This window comes from Thermobia domestica, chromosome 3 (genome assembly GCF_964235325.1).
Source record: "Thermobia domestica chromosome 3, izTheDome1.hap1.1, whole genome shotgun sequence".
Classification (NCBI taxonomy): Eukaryota; Metazoa; Arthropoda; class Insecta; order Zygentoma; family Lepismatidae; genus Thermobia; species Thermobia domestica.
The window spans coordinates 233279447-233301687 of NC_137456.1; the positions used below are offsets into that span (position 1 = coordinate 233279447).

Genomic DNA, 22241 nt, shown 5'->3' on the forward strand with positions numbered 1-22241 from the left:
CGTTTCACCAGGTGATGGTTAACTACGTTGCTTCTGCGCATGATCAATTTCCACAAAATTTCGAATGCAGTGTTGCTCTACAATGTTTTTTTTCCCCTCAACACACCACTTTTATATATACACATCTATTTTGTGCAGTACTACTATGTAGAATAATAATAATTCTTCTTTTTTACTTCCTGACGTGGCATCCCGGTAACGGTCAATTGGTTTTTACATTAGTGATGTAAAGTCTACTTGTTAGTTTACATCGATGTTCTTTCTGGGATTGCAGTCGGACGTTTCCGAATTTATTTGAAGTAGATACTCAATTGTTTTAACTACCAAAAATTCTGATCCCCACCACGAATCACACACGCTACTACTCATACTTATTTTTAAAATTAAGTGTGTCATATTAGGAAAAGTCCTATACTTATGTACTTCATTTTATTATTTTAACACATTGACTGAAAACTACAATGAAAAGAAAAATCTTTTTCTAGGGGCTACGGTGTTTTATTATGACAATAGATCAAGAACTTCAAAAACAAAACGACCTTTCTACTTCAATGAAAAATTGTTATTTTTATTGTTATATGCTTGTGGGTTATCAAACTGGAGGGTTTTACCGAGAAGGATCGCTCCAGCACGTAGCGCGAGTCGCCTACACACCACGCAGCTCCCAAGGTAAAGATACGTAAAAATTATATTTGGCTCACGAAGTCACGGGCTTAAAACTATTGTGGATTAAATTCAACTCATGTGGCAGTTAATGCGTGCAACTGTAATTTACTTAGTCAAATCATTCTATAGAATTAAAGAATCAAGCTTCGTTCGTCAGCTGCATGAAGACTATTGAAGCAAATATAGTAATAACATCTCCTGTATTGGAAATAAAAACTACCTCTGAGGCAATCTTTCTTAACCACCTCCTTAGTTTGCAAATGCATAGCCCTTTTTTTTACCTAACTTAACGCAATATAGTATTATTATTCGACGTAAAACACAAAGAAAATCTTTTTAAAAAAATCGGATAGGCAAATACAAAATCGAAAAATTCCCTTTCAAAACAAAAGGGGGAAAAATGTGGAGACATGAATCTTGTAATACGTAGGAGTTGGCATTTAGTTCGTTAAACACATTCGAGTTTTGCGTTTCGCACGTATCAGCACTTTACATTATGCAAAATGTTCCAATGCCATAATCACTTTTTATAATTCTCGTCTGATACGTGCGAGTGCATTCTTTCTTTCTCCGCGTAGTTATCAGATCTAAGGATAGTCAATTAGCGCCTGTCGGATGCACAAACCTCAACACACAACTTCTGTGTTGGTTGCATATGCACCAGGCATTGTACAGATTTCAATATATACAGTAATCTGTCGACAGAGCAGAGCAATGCGAATAAAATTGAAGTTTTAGCTGTTGAAAACTAGGTTTAATCGAGGCACTACTAGTTTTTAAAAGTGGCAATTATATGTACGTTATACGTTATTTTATTTTATACTATTAGTTCATAGTAGACATATCTGGCGTACAAATATCTATTACTTCTTATTTTACTTTGTAAGAGTTTATCATCTGATGCAGACATATTTGAGCATGTGCCTGCGTCGTTTTAGTCGCAGCTTCTAATGTGACTAATGAATATTATTTATTACAATATAATTTAAACTAAAATTGTGAAACACCTGGCTGGCTTGTCTCTTTACAAGTATTTTCATTCTTGGGTTCAAAACATTATTCAGAACATCGTCAAAGTGGTTGTCAGCCTCCTAGGGTGTCTGTACTTCCGTCTTATTGTGGGTTATAGAAGAAAAATCTCGTCCAGTTCTTTACCAGGAGGTAATGTGTCTAAGATCGATGACACATTCCCGCGCTGGATGGCGGTGATGAAACGTTGGAAAAGGAATGCAGTTGCTCAGGGATAACCAGTTTTGATCGCTATTCGATTACCAACTTTATTAATGAAATTAGATCCTTCGTGACCCCAAGACCCACTTGTTTCTATTGCTACTGTTAAAAACCAATATCTGTCAAATAGGATTGTGTATTTTAGTCTTTTGTCGGATTTTCTGTGAGCAGCGACCAGACCTGCTTGAATTGAAGAACAGGGTATGTTGGAAGGAGCAAACGTATCGGAGCATGTGAAATCCCAGACTAGTGCTTTTCCGTTTTTCCACGGTACTAAGGTCATGCCGTCAGGCCTTTTTCCAGAGTGGCAACAACCATTTAGTTTCTTTATTGAAGGAACTCCTGCTGATACGAGGGCTCTACAAATAATGTTCACATTATGATGTCGAGATTGTTTTCCCGCATTTTTTTTTTTTTTTTTTTCGTGAAAGACCATGTAATCCTTTACTATCAACATGTGCATTGCAAGCAGGACAGTAGTGAGGCTCACAAATATTAGCATCTAAGCGCAGAGCTGTAGCATACGAAAGCATTAGAAAGGTGTAGGCCGAGTGTGTGAGAAGATAGGGCTTGAAGCAATGCTCCGTTTTTGGAGGAGGAGACAGCTAACAGCCTGGCTTTGTCATTTGAGTTATTAGTTGATGATAGGAGTGAAGATAAACGAAGCCTGACTATAGGCTCATCCCAGACTGAATATGTATTTTGTCGTTAGGTGGGGGATCCATTCCAACCAGGATTGTCCATGTACCTATGCATTTTTGTATATCTCGAATCGAGTCTAAGTCAACATCCTGTTGAAGAAGAGATCCAATTAGTTCTCGTGAGCCATAGAATGATGCGAAGAAAGAAGGTATGGCAATATCCATGGCTCGACGAATCCCAAGACCTCCATTCTTAACTAGTAAGGAAGCTTGTAACTATGAACGGTCTTTCAGAGAACACTTTAGAATGGATTCCAGCCCTGTTCTAAGAGTGTAATCGAATTTCTCAAGTAATTTATCATCCTGCCAAAGCGGAGAGCAACGAACAGCAATCTTGGAATTGAAAGTAAAGCTTGTAGTAAATAATAAGAGGTGTGTGCAGAAATTTGATAATTGAGAAAAGAATTCTAATTTTGATATCTTGTCCAATAAAATTTTGCTCGTTGATTCGGTAGAGATTGCAGCGTCTAAAAGTTCCGCACTGGTAGGTGATAATAGTTTGATACCAGGTGCTACTTCACTAAAACTTTCATAAAAGTCATCAACTTCATCATCTCTCGCACTCAGAAAACTCTTCACATTTGGAAGAGTTAAGAAACAATCCAATAGATGAAGTTTCTAGACAAATTTTATTGAAAGCGCGTAGTACTACGTCGATATTTCCAGCTATGGTACAGTCCGCAGCAAAAAAAAAAAAAAAAAAAAAAAAAAACAGCAACATGAGCATGTAAGTTTATTACGAAACGACGAAGTCTTTTCCTACAAAATAAGTGTGCAGGGGAGGACGCTGAGGTTTCTCCTGGCGTGATTTAGATGTTATGTTGATTCTCTGCGTTGTTAGGCGTGGTTTCACAATAAACTTACCTTCTCATGTTGCAGGTTTTTTGCTGTGGACTGTACCATCATCTAGGTACCAGATATTTAAATCTGTGTTAATATTCTTAATAATGTGATGGATTGTTAGGGCGAACACGTTGGTCCAAGTAGGTCGCCTTGTTGTACTCCACGCTGTGAGTGAATTAATTTATCACCACTTATAAAACGATTGCTTGGTTCGGAGTAGCATTGGTAGATGCAAGGCTCTCTCGTAAGGAATTATATAATATGTTTTTTATAATTAGAATTTTAGCATAAGTAAAAGAGGAAATAACTGAATTTGGGTTTTACTTATTAGTTTTTGCAGGTTTTAAATTCAGGAATGCAAATAATGTGTTCTTCTGGATCTACTAATATCGTTTTATTTTATGGTTTATGTTATTCTGTTTTGCATCGAACGTCATCATTAAAATATAAGGTAATTCCTAAATTCCAGCATATAACAAATAATTTCTTTTTTAAAAAAAGAAAAATGTGTAGTGTGTGTAATGTGTCTTTAACGTGATCAACTATGAGTGAGCAGCGAGTACTGTACGAAGTAAAATTGTTTAATTCAACTGTATGCTGCCGTCATAGAAATGGAGCCGCGATTAAATATATATATATATATATATATATATATATATATATATATATATATATATATATATATATATATATATATATATATATATATATATATATATATATATCCAAACATTCAGTAGTAAAAAGCATGCACGAAGTAGTGTGCAATTCAAGGTTGGAAATACATTTGAATAAACGCTTGTTAAAACGTGCTTCGCAGAAGATAATAATAAAATGATGTGAAATATGATCTTTGAAGGATAAAAGGAACCATCAGGAAAACAGTCTGCACCCACAAGCTAATACAAAAGCGAGTGATCATATTACGAAGCCCATGAAAATTATCATGCATATTCTCCCAGCACCTATGCGTTCCCAATTAAAAGTGTATGGAATCTTAAGTTACATTCTTCAATTACAAGAAGTTAATGGAACTACACGGCTGCAGTTTTGCAAATGATTTCTAGGAAATATTCTTCCAAAAATCGCAGATATTGATATTTATGTCTGATGAGACGTGGTTTCGGTTATCAAGATATGTGGAATTATCGAAAGGCGTGTTACTGGTAAGGAGAGATCAGAACACGTGCAATGAGGCTCTATTACATAATTATAATGTTAGTAATGAGTAGTAATGAGCAGTGTCAACTCGCCGAATCATACACATTTTTTACAATGAAACTGTAAGTTCCAAAATTACGTGGATGAAATTTAGTTATAAATGTCCACATAATCATTAACAGTAGTAAATACGTTCTGTGAGCGTAATCACAGGACTCACGTATTACCAGGAAATTGTAGCCCACTACATCACAAATCCGCCGCCAAGTTTAACGATAGGAACAAGACAGGTTCGGAAAAACGCAATTATACGCACTTGCCACCTTATATATACTTCTGTCCACTAACAGTACACGCACAATTTAGACACACTGAAATTCAGAAAGATCTCGCATTTTGCATGATCACTGTCAGCATTTTCGACCTCACCGCCCTGTTCTATGTCACCTAACGTACTACAGACGATCACCACTTCCAACAGATTGGTGCTGCACATTCATCTCAGTGGCGTCACTTAATACCAGGTTATCATAAAATAAGTATCGCTGCTCAGAGAACTCGGGGAGCGTAACCACTTTACAGAATCCAACCAAACTTGGTAGGATTATATTTGGGAACATGCAGAAGCGATTGGTGTAGAAAATAAGATTAATTCCAATTTTCTCCACCAGAGGTAATCATGGCGCTGTACAACGCCAATAAGTGCGGCGTGGAAGAAAAACGACATTAGTGATGCTAAATGATGAGAACGGATGTAATTACCTCTTCATGTTCTTACTCACGCCTGCATGTGTTTCAGTGATACGGGTTCAGGCGTACCTATGTGCCAGAAGTGAATTGATGGTGATCCGATGTTCGCTTCTTTTTTTCTTCCCACAATCGTTGCATTGTGATCAAGTGGTCTCGGGTTCGATTTCCGGTGGACACATGAATCGAATCCCATGTTAACCTGTAGGTCTCGTCCTTAGAACGTCATCATTATCTCATGCAGTACTAGTCACCCTGGGTTTTCCTTGCCCAGGATCCTTCACGTCAAAGACCTGCCACTACGAGGTTATTAATTAGGAGTACAAATCAATGCCCCGCGTCGCACGGGGGCATAATTAGGCCTTTATTTCAATGAATATCAATAATATAATTTGTCTTCAATACTACACTTACCGCATTTAACAATGAACGAAAACACAATAGCTTCTGGAGGCGAGATTCGCCATTAGTCTTTTTCCGGAATTTTTGGGGAAGCTTGAAGTTTATGAGCACAGGAAAGACTAATACTTCGTTTTTGGAAGATATTCAAGAATTTTAAAGGAATGCTTCAACTCAAAAGCCCCTTACCTCCGTAAATCCGCCACTGAACACCGCACTCGTTTATAATAACGATTAATAGCATTGGTAATCAATGCTACGAGAAGTAATTACAACCTTTCTTATCATTTAGCATCACTAGTGTCGTTTTTCTTCCACGCTGCACTTACTTGGTGTTGTACAGCGCCATAATTACCTCTGGTGGCGAAAATTGGAACTAAATTTATTTTTTACACCAATCGCTTCTGCATGTTCTCAAATATGCTCCTACCAAGTTTGGTTTCATTCTGCCGAGTGGTTACGTCTACAGAGTTCTCTGAACAGCGATACTTATTTTATGATAACCTGGTATATCCCGTATACTGCAAACTACAGGTATCTATCTATCTATCTATCTATATTATATATATATATATATATATATATATATATATATATATATATATATATATATATATATATATAAATATAATGTACTTTTTGGACATGAAAATGAAATTACACAAGTTTCTACGAAAAAAGAAAAGCTATAGCGTATAACGACTGCAATAGATTAGCGTTCTATGCTTATGACTTGAGAGAAAGGAGCAGAGATAACTGAAAAGTAAAATTTGTGAAATTAAAGTACATCTCATAATTTAATTGCAAAAATAACTGTCGATACTTTAGAAATTTGTAGGATTTGAGAATGTAAACTTCCTCCTAATTTAATTATTACTTTGAAAAATTAAAACTAATTTGTTCCGAAATTCGGAATCCTGGATCCACTACTAAAAGCCAGGATCTCAATTCTGAAAGGTTAGGGTGTCTACAGTTTATATAAACAAAATCTCATAATACATGTTTCCTTGTGTATATTTACGTATTATAATTCATGCTTCCTTCATAAATAATTATTTATGGACTGGCTTAAATTACTTAACAGATGAATATGGATTACAGAAGAAAATAATTACAATGGACTATAGAAGTAAGAAAAATACATTAACATACAATAATGTCGAAAATATCTAAACTGAAAGTTTTTATATACGTAATTCGTAATCAGACTTCGAAACACAGCAGAATTTTTTTACTTTCTGTGTTAAAAGCGATCTGCTTTCTTCTCTCTTCCACGTGCGAACACGTGAATTGAATCTTTCAGCGCGTAATGGAAACAACAAATCCAGTAGACATCAACTACAGTTTTACATTTTCAAGTTTGCTATTCTTAGAATTCGGGCGCGAAGGAAGTGGATTTGGGAATGGAAGAAATGGGGTAGCTCAGGCCTTCTTATCGCTTCAAACGAATTTGAGTATTACAATTCGTTGAGAGAAATAGATTTACTCCAGAGACGATGGCACAAATAAGACAGCGACTAAAATGCTATCTACAGGTGCAATCACGTACAGCACTCACGTCTTCCTCACGTGACAAAGTGCCCATGTTGGAACGTGAAAGCCCAGAAGAGACAGCTCAACTAAATCGTGTTGACACTTCCAGCAGCTGAAATAGGAAGCTTCAAAATAACGATATCGATAGTGACGTTCCCCAACTCCTGTTGCAATGAGCTTACCTTATTCTAATAACCAATCAACTGCCTTTTCTCATTTTTCTATCCTTTTTCTTCACTTCAGCGATAAAACTGTAAAACACATAGTAATAAAACAATATATTGGCCCATCATTTTAATTATTTTCTTAAGTACTTAACTGTCATGAATGCCCATATCTTCATTTTATTTTGAGCTAACGAATGGCAGAGTCCATAATAGCAGATTAATTTATCAAATATGACGAACTGTTCGAGCCATTTCCAGAACAGAGAATTTACAGTTCATCAGAAAACTAACCCTATATTTGAAAGCAGGATTTTTTTTTTTTTTAATCTAAAATTTGTTTCTGATCACTGAGCGCTGTAGCAGTAAGAGAAGTCACTGAACAAATATATGTATGACTAAACAGACATTGACAGTTTACACACTTGGTATTATATCACGGATCTTTATATTACAACAAAAAACCCTATTTCATGCTCTTTAAGTATAGACTTTCATCCCTCTGGCCACTTGAACGTACAACATACGAATTCAGATGATCATTACCGTATTATGAAACAAGTACTCGAAGAATGAACATTATTTTTATGTGGAAACGATAAAACTTTCGGAAACAGACACCAAAAGAGCAAAAACGGAGTGACTTTAAGAAGAAAAAGATTTGAGAGAAACATGAAGAAATTTAGAGCTGGAAAAAGAACTGTTTATGTATAGATATAGTGACATGTCAATTTTCGAACCACAATTTCATTGTCACTATAGTCAGACGTGCCAAAATATATGACAAGCAGGTTTTGTAGAATGTCTATACTAACAATGCCTATTTCCGTAAAATATTTTAGAACAAGTCAGTAAATATCAAAAAATACATTTTCATCGATACAAACTAGCTTGAGACAGGATGGCATACTTTGCAGTCTAACAGGCCCATGCAAGATTAATTACGGTAATTAAAAGAACATATTTCCTGTTATACAAACTATTTACATTTTACAATAAATGTCAAAGTAAAGCTTTACATCTGAAAATGGATTTCATTCACGCAAAATCAATTCAAGTGGAATTAAAGCAGACCATGAGAGTAGAAATTACCAACAACTGACTACCTACTTGCTAAAGCGTATTTCATCTTGAAACACAATCAGGAAGAAATCCAAGCACCTTCTTTACGCAGTAAATTAAGCTTTGAAATTCCCAACGTCAAAAAAGACTAACCAAACTTCTAACGAAACTTCCTCGGGCATTTGCTATCTCCTCCCGGACGCCGCTGGAAACTGGGATAAATCCAATTCCATTCAAAGTAAGTTTTTTGCTTCGTGAGAGGAGCTATACCCTACAGCTCTGGACCTCGCATCTGAGCAACGGTGAAAATAAAAAAAGATTTTAAAAAATCTCATAAACCGTATCTACTTTCCCAGAGGAATCGAAGCTTGCTTCGTTTGCAAAGTGCCTTGGTAACAACCCAAACACTGCATCAATACATTCAAATTAGTTATTTGCACCTCCTAACGTACTTAAATTTTGCTCCGCTAATACAATTCATAAATTGAAATACATGAAACATAGACAGGGGAAATCAGAACTAAAAACTTTTGAACATACATTATTACCTATACATATATAACTGAATGATAAACATCCGCAAATTCAGTAATTGAAATTAAGAGTTCACCATTACAAAATATCCTTAATTCTTGATATGGATTTGGGTATTATTATAATTATGGAACTATTAATAATCAAGAATACATTTTTCGGCATCAAAAGCTGACGGAGTCAATTGGAATCTACAGTGTACAGGAAGAGATTAAAATTTACTTAAACCCTTCAACTCTGGGGATACGAGGTAGCAAAAAGAGGTGCTAAGACACTTCTCTCTTTTCTTTTCTTTCTTTCTCTCCCTCTCTCGATTTCAGCTGGAAAAGTATCGATCAGTACCTGAGGAAGTTCAACTGCATTTTGACTATGAGGGCATGGTACAGACCGTGCTGTAATTATCTCCATTTAGAATAACCACCAATTTATCTTAAAACATATCCATAATCTTAAAAGAATGAACTGCCCGGCGTGGATAAATTGTAGCACGTCCCGGGGCAAGTGTCCTGTATCAAATCAGTGCGGTATCTATAGGGGCGCACACTTAATGCTCGAAGTGCAATTTAATCACCTCCATTACTTTGGCATAGTCTGCATACGTTTCACAGTAGAAAATATCGAAAAATATGAGAAAATATGCATCCAAAATAACAGTTTTATTTGTAGTTTATAGAGGTTGTGCACCCAATGCATTCACATCTTCGACATTCATATTATATATATATATATATATATATATATATATATATATATATATATATATATATATCAAATATATAGGCCTATGCACCAAACTGGATTTGTATTGTTATGGCGCCTGGTTTTCAGAACTTGCGCCTAGGTCAGAGGAAAATGTTTCAAACATTTAATATTAAAGGAAAGCAAACACGAATTTTGAATCTCTATCCAAAACTCTCATCATCTAGAAATCACTTGCAAAACATCAACTACGGTGTTTTGCTACTATGGAATCTTAAAAGATTTCGATCGCACGAACGACAACGCGATAGAGAGAGAGAGAGAGAATGAAAATAGATAACACACTGTACTATCAAACCAAAATGAAATGAAAATTCTAGTTTTACTTCGCACAAGTAGACGGATGATTATGAAAGTGAATGATCATGAAAGAATTGGTAGAATGAGAATTTAAGAGGAAATGAGAGAATCTCGAGAAAACCCATGGACACGATGTTGTCCACCACAAAGTAATTGACCGAGGTTCAAACCATATCAGAAGTGAATTCTACATCACTTGAGTAGCAGTGCCCCTACTATATCATAAAAGATGGGTTCTCGCATCTCAGGCCATTCTTCACACCAAAATAAGTACATCAATACATGTGAACAATATGTAGTACGACAATCAGCAGCTTATCAAGCCTATAAAACTACATGAAGACACCAGCATAACAGCAACGACGAACGAGCTAATCCATTAATGTAACTTATATTTTCCTTGATTTGAGTTACACGAGCTTACAATAATAAATAATAATAATAAACACAAACAGTTCTGTCATTTAAACAATACCATTAGTAGTAGGAATAATAATACTCCATGAAATATGAATTATATTTTAGTTGAATTAGTTTCTAGATCACGAATAAATCGATTTAGTTGACATAGCAATAAATTAGATTCTAAATCAAGCTTAACTACAACCTTGAAATTAGGGGGAAAGTCACTCGAATTCCTTTACAGGAAACGTGTCATCATACGTAGTATTTCTTGAAAGCAGTTATATTATTTATACGCATAAACACATACAATAGTTAAACGCATTGCCAACAATAATTTTCCAATTTGAAATTGTTTGTCGAACAACTCTATTGCTAATAGTGTGTGTGCTTTACTGAACACTGATTGGCGTTTAAGTGACCATATGATTGCAGAAGTGTTAGGGATTCCGAAAACTCAAGTTCATGAAATTGTAACTGAACATTTGTAAATGCGTCGCTCGCTGTCCGAAAGTTATTCTGAGCAACGATGTAGTCGATGAGAAACTGAATACGGTTAAGGAATTATTATTGCAGGCTGTCAACAAATACCCACAAGGAATTCGATGTAGAAACTTCCATCTAGGTCTAGTATCTTAATTCCTTCTACGAGACGAACAGAACAGATTAGCACGACCCGTGGATCGTAGATTGGAAATATCTGGTCTAGTCGAATAATTTGTCTTAGAGATTAGTGTTTTAAAAAATACAAGGCAAAATAGGAAAAACAACGACACTGAAATCGAGTGTTTTTTTCATGGAAGCAAGACTAGAAAACACTAAATCATGTCCCGTCCCTCATTCCAATTTTGAAGCAGCGACACCCTATCTTCGAGAGGGGGAAAAATACTAAATGGTGGCAGCGTACCTCCTTTATCAGGGTCCATCCGCTAGGGGAAAGCATTTTGGTGTCCATAATAATGCGAGTGGCAGCAGATGTTCTGGACTCTCTTTGGTGGACAGTGAGAGTAGCTGCAACCATGTACTCTCCCTCGCATTGGCGAAACTAGTCGATGTAAATGCATTTCCTTCCTGCCTGCACAGCTATATGCGAACTCTCAGTTTAGACAATAACTACTTTCACATTACTACCAAAAACGGAGAGACAAAGACAATGGAATTTTTTATTAAATATTTTAAATCAAAATTTATATTTCAGTAAAGTTTCGAAATTTGTAATACAGTCTCCCACAATTGAGTTCAGATCATCGTTTCGTTTTATATGTCACTCTATAATAATAATAATAATAATAATAATAATAATAATAATAATAATAATAATAATAATAATAATAATAATAATAATAATAATAATAATAATCTGCACAGCTCATGTGCAATAGTTTATGATATTTAATGTTATTATTATTTATTTCCAAGGACAACCTTCCTATAACCCAACACAACTTAGTAATATACAATCTATAGTGACACAGCTCTGATCCGTATTGGAACAAGGGTAGTACGAGAAAGTAATTTTCGCTCCTATCGGGAATCGACCATCTTACCGAATACGCCACTAGTCGCGCCGATTTCTTTGTAACTTTCAGGGAGGTCACCCAGGTCGTCAGATATCCCCTAACAACAAATCAATAAGGATTTTAATACAAATATCCGTCTCCCTTAGCCTCGATGCATAATCGTGGGACGTTAAACTAAATATTTCATTTCATTTTCGTTTTAATACAAATACGTCGTCTCAAGGTAACTCCGGAAGGTCAGGGTATATTTGGCCCTCCCACGATCGGCGCCCATGTATGCTAGTGGACTCTACTCTATCGTAAGTACAATGACAACAAACAACAGTCAACTTTTTAGAACATTGCAAGAAGTAAAATTATAGTACATGTTTAATTTAGAAGAAAATTCTTAGAATCGTTAGAATCAAAATGTGCTGCTCCGCCATCCCGAAAGAAGTCTAGCTCCTTCTGTGGATAAGATTATGACAGCTTTGTTGTGAGACCTGATTGTATTGTATTGCGCTGTATTATAACGAGAGAGCAAAGGAGAGAGTATATAGAATAACGATGAGAACAATGAGTAGTACACAGCATTATATATATATATATATATATATATATATATATATATATATATATATATATATATATATATATATATATATATATATATATATGTACTTCTAGAAAAAGAGACTAAATGCTGTGTACTACTCATTGTTCTCATCGTTATTCTACGTAACAATGTACAACATTTTAACCTTAATTTTGTAAGAGAAACGCAGTCCACAACAGTGAACTAACGTTGTACTGACTGTTACATTGCATCACAACAACTTTTTTATTTTTTAACTTTTATTTGGTAAAATGTATTTAAATTTTAAGAGAAATATTTCACAAACGATGTCATTTTTAAATGTAATGATACAGATCAAGTACTTTCTAATAATCTCCTTTGCAGCGACAAGTAAAAACACACCAAATTCTCGTTTTGTTTTCAAGATTTTCTCGGTGTTGAATGTCCTAGTTTAATAAAAAGATATGATGACTGACTGAATTATTAGTGTGAGAAATGCACTACAAGCATTCCAATACGAATGTCAAACTCAGATCACCCGAAAGGGAGAATATACAACCCTGACCTCGTAGACACAAGGAAGTTCTATGTTCTAATGTATAGAATTATTTAAACATTTTTATTTTTATTAACTAAACAATTACAGTAATGGGTACTGAACAATATCTACACACGGACACACGCAATAAATAAATAAATAAATAAATATTGCTGATTGCTATATTGGTGGGTAATACAACCCTGATTTCACGTTTCTCGGACGAAATTTGTGTTTGTATTCCATCAGAGCTAGTACTCTCCATAAGTACTCTCTATAAGTACTCTCCATATCCATAACTATTCCTATCTCGATAAAAAAATGTAATTTGCTATAATAATATTATTATTAATATTATTATTATTAATAATAATAAAATAATAATAATAAAGATTCAGTCTCCTACTTCCTCAAAATATTTTTTCGCTTTCTCACACCGAAAAACGAGCAATCAAACACCAGAGAATATTCCAGTTGAGGGAGTCTGTTTTACTACACAGAGACTATATACAGTATAGTATAAATCAGTGTTTTTCAAAATGTGGGTCGTGGGCTGCTTTTTTGGTGGGTCGCAAGAAGTTTAATGATTTACGAAATTTAATTGCTTTGAAATACACTACCATTACGTAGAATGTCAATGTGTATTTGAATAAAAGTAAGTGGGCCACAAAATGCATTTTATTATTTAATATACGTTTCAGTAACAACAAGTTTGAGTACCACTGGTATAAATAATTTAAATTATTATAAAGTGAGACTAATTTTAAACGGCATCGCATTTTACTCTCATTGTGCATGGTTTCCGCTCAATAAAGGCTGAACTATAGGAGATCAACAGAAGTCTATTTACAATACGCAGTTGGAAATAATTAAAGGTACGTTTAACGGAATTTACATGAAGCTAAAATAGGGATATAGCAATTATAAAATATACAGAAAAACAATATTAAACAAAAATGAAATAACATCAAGTATTATTGGAAGACTAATAACATGCAACAAAGACAAAGAACTGAAGACCAGCGATACCAACCAAACAGAATAAAAAAGAAAGCAAACAAAAAGCATGACATACTGATCTAGATTTGCAGGCTATCACCGCTGTGTCTACCGCTGTGAAATAAAGTGAACCAATGTGGCTTCGAACAGTAATACCACACAGTGTTAGCGGTGCTATATCAAAACTTTGATATCGACTAGCATATACGCGAGCATGCCAACCGTGTATCATATCAACCATGCTGTGAAAAAAGCTCGTTAACTTGGAGAATAAAGAGCAAAGGACGCTGACCTAGCTTGGACAAGAAAACATATCCGGTAAGACATGTGTAAAGTGCAAACTGTCTATAGATATATGAACACATAAACAATACATGTTGATAAAGATTTTTCAAGTAATAAAGTGCAACCTATTAGATGCGTCTGAATGTGATTTGGCGTAAGTACGATGCTGATCTATTGAAAACAAATGGCTAATACTAAATTTTAAAAATCTAACTTTTAAAATGATAGCAGAAAAAATAAATTTAAAAAAAAAAAGATTCTTTCCTACTGACTTCGTACAAATTCTGCTATAAATCATACCGTGAGTACACTACTTAACATATAGCCAGGACCAGTAGTGTGGTCAAATAATTCAGCTCTCATGAGGCAAGACAGTGAAATAGGAACAATGCAATGAGGGTGCATCTTTCATTACCGTCTTTGTGCTGCCCACTGTACTGGATTCAAGCCTCGTGCTTCGTAACTTCGTGAGTGAAAAAAATGAAAATATTTTAAAAAATAACGAAGTAAAACAAATCAAACTAAATTAATAAAAAATTGTTTTCGGAAAATTTAATTATATTTATGCATAACTTAAAAAAAAAAAAAAAGCATGAGGACCGCTCTGCTATACACTCATAGCGGTATGCTACACAATCAATTGATTTGTATAAGAACTGAAAAATTTATAAACTGGTTGTGCTTTACCTAAGAGCGTTCCCCATGCCTTTCTGTTTAGTTGTGTATAAATAATATTTTAAAATTAATTTTCATTTTTATAACAATTATTATTTTATTTTTTCAAATGTGATATGAAAAATTGTGAAAATCTGAAATTTTGTTGGAGTTTGGAATGTGCTAGATAATCCCGTTTTATTCGAGAGTAAAGGTGGTTGTACCTGAAAAGGGTTACATCGGTCTCTTAAAATGAAATTATTTTATTTTTTTAGTTTAACGTCTCATAATTATGCTTGTTAGGCTAACGGACAAACAAGTGAATGATGATGAAACAATTGGTGTAATGAGAATATGGAAGGAAAAAAACCGAGGCACTCACGGACATAATTTATCCACAAAAACAAATTTGCAGGGGATCAAGGTACGGACCCCATGTACCAGAGATATCCATACCCTAAAATAAAACAACAGATCGAACTTCAAAATATGTACTGTATAAATACATACAAATATACAGGGTGTTTCAAAACAACACCGACAACGTTTGTGATATGATTCCTGACACGAAGATAAGACGAAAATTATAGACCAACCTGCTTCCCTTCGAAGTTATAGGCTGCCGAAAACATGAAAAAAAAAAAAAAGAACTTTAAAGGTAAATAGATCCGAAAATATAGGACCTGCCGTAGTAGGGTCAAGACTTCACTTAGAAACTAATATGTGAACTATCCAGATATACATGCTTCTCAATCTTAAGGTACTCAGGCAATTTTTTTTATAGAGAGTTTGGTACGGGCATATAATTTGAAGTATTCACCAACTATCTCTACCTAGGTATAAAAATTGTTGCGGAAGTATTGCAGGATTCTGAAACATGGATATTTGGATAGGACACATACTAGTTTCTAAATAAAGTTTTGATCTGACTACGCTAGGTTCCCTAGTATTGGAGCTATGGACCTTTAAAATTCATGTTTTCGTGATTTCGGCAGCCTGTAACTCCGAAAGGAAGCATTTGTGCACCCAGGCTGGTCTATACTTTTCGTCTTATCTTGATATCAGGGATCGCTTTCCAAACGCTGTCAGTATTGTTTTGAAACACTCTATATAAAAGTAACAGAGGAATATTGTAGTCACCCATCTTAAGTGGCTGTACAAAATTCCATCATTGTATGACATAAGGAAATTAAAGCTGCGGGATTTGAGAACAGAGTTAAACAATTATTATAAATTAAAGAAAAGCATTAGATGCAAAACATAAAAGCTCAACAAGTCAACAACTACAAATACAAACTAGTTAACACGCAAAAACATTTACGATCCAATGCTTAATACAGTAAAATAGATCAAAACACGTTTCCTTGAATCGGAATAGCAACTTTCGAGTCTGGTTAAAATTTATCTGGGGGTACAGAATATTCCGCACTGATTCAGCACAGTCACTCAGTTTAGGAATTACTTGAATTTAAAGTAGAGAACTCCTGTTTATAAAGAAAAATCTAATGATGTTACAAACTGATGCAGTAACTACATGTAACTCAGTTAAATGTGCACCACGGGAAGGCAATAACTCTTTCCACTTACACTGCAAAAATTTAAAAGAAACAAAGAACACATAAATTTACTATCACAAAAAAAAGAATACTATTTCTTCACTGCTTATCTGTCTAACTGCCCTTAGTATTAGTTATATAATTTGTGTGTTATATACTAGCTCCGAGTGGTTCTGTATGCTCATGTGTTGACATTCAAGCAGTAGCGTTAGCGTCCATCTTCCTGGGAGGGGCAAAACTGTCTACCAACATAATAGTATCAGTTTTTTGTTAGTATATTACTATACAATTTATTAAAAGAATGTGATTTTCAAATCATGGGAGCAAATTCCCCCTCACTTCCTAGATGTCCCTGCATTCAAGCTGCGGATGCAAGGTGAAACATAAATATATTAGTTGGATTGCTTGGTTGTTGGTTTGGGTTTAACACCCCTTCCAGATGAATACTATTCCAATTACTAAAGGTCTAGAACTACTTAAATCGATAAATACTCATCATAATTGAAATAACGCTAGAGTGGATGACTATTTAAGCAATTGTTGGTACATCAGTTTTTTTTTTAATTTTTTTTTTTTTTTATTTATTTAAAGAAAGGAAAAACTCTTTAAGATAAACAGCACTAGATATTACAACTTACTTCGCGAGGGATTACGTTTGTTGGTAGTCGGATTTTGAAATGCTTAATCTAAAACTATAACCAAACTAAATGGTTCGTATTTTTAAGTTATTTTAGCTTAATCGCATACCAAAAAGGACAAATGTCATGTTTCCATTTCCTTGTTCCCTTAACAGTTGGATATATTGAAACTGAAAGTCTATCTCTAGAAACTACTAAAAATTCCTTGTATTTCCTGGCAGACAAAATGCCCCAAACCTTACATGAAAAATATTTATTTATTTTTCCTGGGGGTAAGCTGACTTTGCAATTGATCGGCAGTCCACTAAAAATTAGACGATTCATATTTCGTTTCTTGTAATGCTTGTCTTGCTCCATTGGGGGAAGGGTGTGGGGTAATTGCCAAACAAGAATTCAGAACTCAGTTTTTCTCTTATATTATTTCGACTGCTTTCTCTACTCGGAATGAGATGTATACCATTAAGTAGTATAAGAAGCCCTTTATATTTACTAGTGATGTGGGCAATGTGTGTACCTTAGGAACTGCCCCATCCGAAAAGATCTAATTATCTAATGGTCGACTGCAACAGTTGAGATAGTAAATTGAACAAATTACTTTTACCTCAAATTTTTTAAGTACCAAATTCTGAAGAACTACTGAATTAGCGATGTGGCAGCAATCCACTTCTTACCTACAAAGAAATAAGAAAAACAAATTTTAGTAATTTTTTCTACATTGTAAGCATATAATAAAAAAACGTTCATAGATAAAGCACATACAAATTGATAGATTTCACTGAGCTGAGTAGAATAAGTATATACATCTTCATGTGCAGTTTTCGAAGAAATCGAGAAAAGACTTTTTTTTTTTGTAATCCTAAAAAGTGATATTAAAAGATACCCAAGCCACATATATAAAAAAAAGAAACTAACTGGAAGAAAGTATATCCTCACCAATGTTTCCATAACTATACTAGCAAGATGACACTGTACAATATGATTAACTCAAACTTGAACTTTTGTTTTACCTATAATAATGTGCGAAGATGAGACCTGATCAATCGATAGATAGCATCTATGTGAACAAAATGACATGCTTTGAGGGTGAATTCACACTCGTTTATATCAATCAAAGTGAAGTTTAATGGAGCTAAAATTTATGTACTTCGTTATCAATAACACATCTTTTTTTCTGGAACAGACTGTACTAGTACTTAAAGCGAGGCTATATGCAGGGCCGTAACTTGTGGGGAGAGCAGGAGGCAACTGCCCTCCTAGGGGAGCTCCCACCGTTCAAGAGGGTACCACTTTAAGACAAAATTTTCTTATTCCATAAAGGATACGAACATGAATTATAAATGAAGCATCAAACAGGTTCACTACATTACATAAACAAAACAGCACACAAAAAGTAAATAAAACAAAAATTAATCGTGGGCCCATTTCAGTACAAAAATGTCTACTATTAGGGTCCCTAGAAATAATATTTATTCGTATGGTTTTGAGATTTCTAAATATCGTCCCCTTAATTAATTTGTAATGTATGGAACGGTTCCAGGGGCGTGACTAATGGCCCCGCAGACCGTGCCATGTGGAAGAGCCCACAGGCTCCGGAGGCTCACAAAGAGTAAGAGAATGATAGAAAGAAGGGGGTCTATTTTCGAATTTTAAGGCCTATTTTTCGAAATGTTAAAGCTTTCTCCCCCCCCCCCGAAAAAATTAAGTTACGGCGCTGGCTATATGAGACATGGACCTACAGCTTAAGTGGGATGTGGTTCACATGAGTTCCCGTCGGAATCCAACCTGTTTTTTTTTTTTCATCAAACGTGCGTACGCTACCCACACACCCACGAGGGACCTCTTACATTATACTCGTACAAACCGGTATTAATAATTTTGTTTGGTAACTACGTACTTTTATACCCGGAACATACCTCGCGCAGCTAAATTACTGAATATGGATTGGATAAAAGCAAAATAATAATGAACTAAGAATAGGAAACCACTGAGAGAAACCTTAAAAACGCTACTTTTAGAAACGCTGTCTTTCAGTAAGTTGAATGTTGTTAGCCAAGCTATTGGATAAAGATTAACGCCGTGTCCAAAAGATACAAATGTGCATTTGAAGTACGCTTCTTTCCGGAACTGACGTCACCAAGTGTGTGCCAAAAGATCCAAGTTCACAAGTCTGCGAGTGCATAGTGCGTAGTGTGCCAGGACGCACACTCATGTCCAAAATTATTGTCGCATGTCTATAAATATGATGTTGTAGAAAAATAATTTGATAATGAATTCGCCCGGTATTTCTTATAATGTTAGCATGTGTATAATCAGCTAAGACATGTATGTGGTAAATTTCATGTTAAAAGAGCAGTAAACAAGAACAATAAAACGAAAATAAAACTTTCTTGTCCATTTAGCAACATTTTGTTTTACTCGTTGTAATTTTCGTATTTGTAATTCCTTTCCTATGAAATTTACCACAAATATACTTTTCCCCGATTATACACACAGTATCAGTATTGAAAGTACCATACTAAATCATTTTCAAATTATATTCTTACAAGAAGACAGTTATAGATATGCGACAATCAATTTAGACATGAGTATACACTACGTTAGCACGCTTGTGTAGTTATGATGGCACTCCTTTGGAGTAGAATCAACAATAATGTCAAAATAATTTAATAAAATTTTAAAAGGCATAAGCCATGGAGGAGTTCGCATTTCCCAAAGTAGTTTTGCGCCAAATTATTGTTAATAACGCTCTCTTAAGTACCTTCGTAACGCTCTTGCAAGTTAGCTGTTTCGTTTGCAATAAAATTCCTAACTTATTTTTAGAGACTAAGCGCCTTATGCAGAGTCGTTTGACGTATGATTAGCGTCATACTGAAGACCTGACTACTGCAGGATATGATTAGCGTCATACTGAATACCTGATTACTGCAGGAAACATGTTAGTAGAATTCTTTAGTATGGCACTAATCACGCATCAGAACGAATCTGCATAAGGCCTTAAGAAATTAAGCACATTGCTTGCAGATAGCACCCGTAACAGTGTCATCAGCGCCTTAACCACTAGTGCTGCTCTCCTCTCAGTGGATTAATGAATATTCCCTCGCGCAAGTATGCCTAATAAATAGAACTTCGCCAATAGTTTATTGTCTTCTATGTTGTTATGAGAATATGTATTTGGAATTATTATTGCCTTTACACTCCGTTCTTGTTAATCCGCACGTGAAAGATCCGAAATGACAAATATTTGCAGATACGGCAAAGCTGAAGCTTTTGGCACACATGAAAGAAACACTTAACTCTTCGTGTCACGGTGTTCCGCAAAAGTTATGTAAAATGTGGTATAATATAAGTACAACCGTGCTTCAAAGAGTTAAGTCATTTTATGGTTGCCCCATACGGTCAATCTGCACGATATATAAATATTTAATTTAAATGGAAAGTCATTTATCTAAAAATAATAATAAAAAAAATACTTTTTGTAGCACGCGAAATTCTTTCTTTTGTTATCAATGTTTCATTGTCTACCACAATAAGGTGCTGGAACGAAGTGCGGATTAAAAGCTAATTTGATGAAGTGTACACTATCTAGTGTCCACTCCGTTTGTAGTTTTCGAGCGTGCATTCTCGAAGTGTGCACTGCGCACTTTTGAACATTGCCTACAATTAGGAATTAGATTTCTGGGCTTTCGGTAGCTATGTCCATGTTAGCCCGTCACATACGAGGGAATACCTCCCTCTTCCATCAGACCGCCCAGGGAATTCATAAGGAAGAAAGGAATGGGAAAGCAAGGAAGCGGCCAGGGACTATTATGGTAGATGTGAATGATGAAAACCTCACTCACGATAACTGACCTGGAAAAGCCATTATACTTTTTCGACCGGGTGTTTCCACCGGAACCGCTCGCACCAAAGATGAAAGCGCTAACAACTACATTATGCGGGGCTACTTTAAAGAGACGCCATCCGAAACTTTTTTAAATGTAAAGAACTATTAAAGTGTCTAACACATGCTATTTGTGCCTGTGGCTCTGGATTTGATCCAGATTAGGGTGTTTACCTTGCAGAAAAATCAGAATTATTTATGTTTCCACCTTCGACTTTACTTGCACGATTTTTTTCAACCTTTACTTGATCTACATTAAAGGTATTCATTTACACCTAATTTCTCATTATATATCAATTTGTTTTCCGGATTAGCTGTCCGTTTTATATGAACTTCCAGCCCACTGGCATTACGAGTAACATGACGGATACAAATTGTTTCGTCACTGGCATCTTCATTAACGTTCCACTCTCTCAATCAAAACTATAAAAAAGGCCATGCGACAGAATAAGTATCCTTATGACTTTATCTCAGATGCACGGGCGTCCGTAGTAGGAGAAAATGAAATGGAATCTTTAACTTTTACGTCCCACGGTTATGCCAGTTAGGCTAAAGGGGAAGGTGATGATGAGAAATGAAGGAAATGGTGGAATGAAGAAAATGAGAGAACATGGGAGAACCTAAGTAAACCCACGCACATGGTGTTTGTCCACCACCAAGTTCACCTGGCGCGAGCTGGAATCGAACCAAGGTCCCCATGCTTCAGAAGTGAACTTTCTATCACTGAGCTTCCGCGGGGGCCACTACCTCTTGGATTTTTTAAACTGACTCGGTTCTTTGAAATACATGTCAAAATAGATTTGTCTACCCACTTCTACAGTATTTAATGTATTCACTGTAGCTAATAAAGTTATCCAATGTATGTATTTTACATTGAATATTCTGTGCATCAAGATGTGTATCTTCGCGACTTCTCTTGTGTGTCGGCCTTTCGCCTCCCCTCGAAAAAAAGGAAAAAAATCTGCGGGTTTCTTGCTCAGATAAACTGAAAACGGAGGAAAATTATTGTCCTACTCAAATTCTTAAAATCTACGAAAAAATCGTATTTAATGGAAACAGACTCAAGATAGTAACTGGTACACGTACGAGTAACAAGGTTGTTTTATTTCTTTAA

At 35.2% G+C, this 22241-nt stretch overlaps 1 protein-coding gene across 1 annotated transcript in view; it reads right to left on the reverse strand.

The window, feature by feature from the left end:
• Positions 1 to 17873: 17873 nt before the first annotated feature.
• The window catches only part of LOC145680977 (liprin-alpha-2-like), a 339480-nt gene continuing 335112 nt past the window's right edge, over positions 17874 to 22241 (reverse strand). Inside the window, exon 2 of the mRNA XM_081752217.1 lies at positions 17874 to 17918. Coding sequence (XP_081608343.1) covers positions 17889 to 17918 — 30 coding nt within the window. The 3' untranslated portion in view covers positions 17874 to 17888. The remainder of the gene's footprint in view (positions 17919 to 22241) is intronic.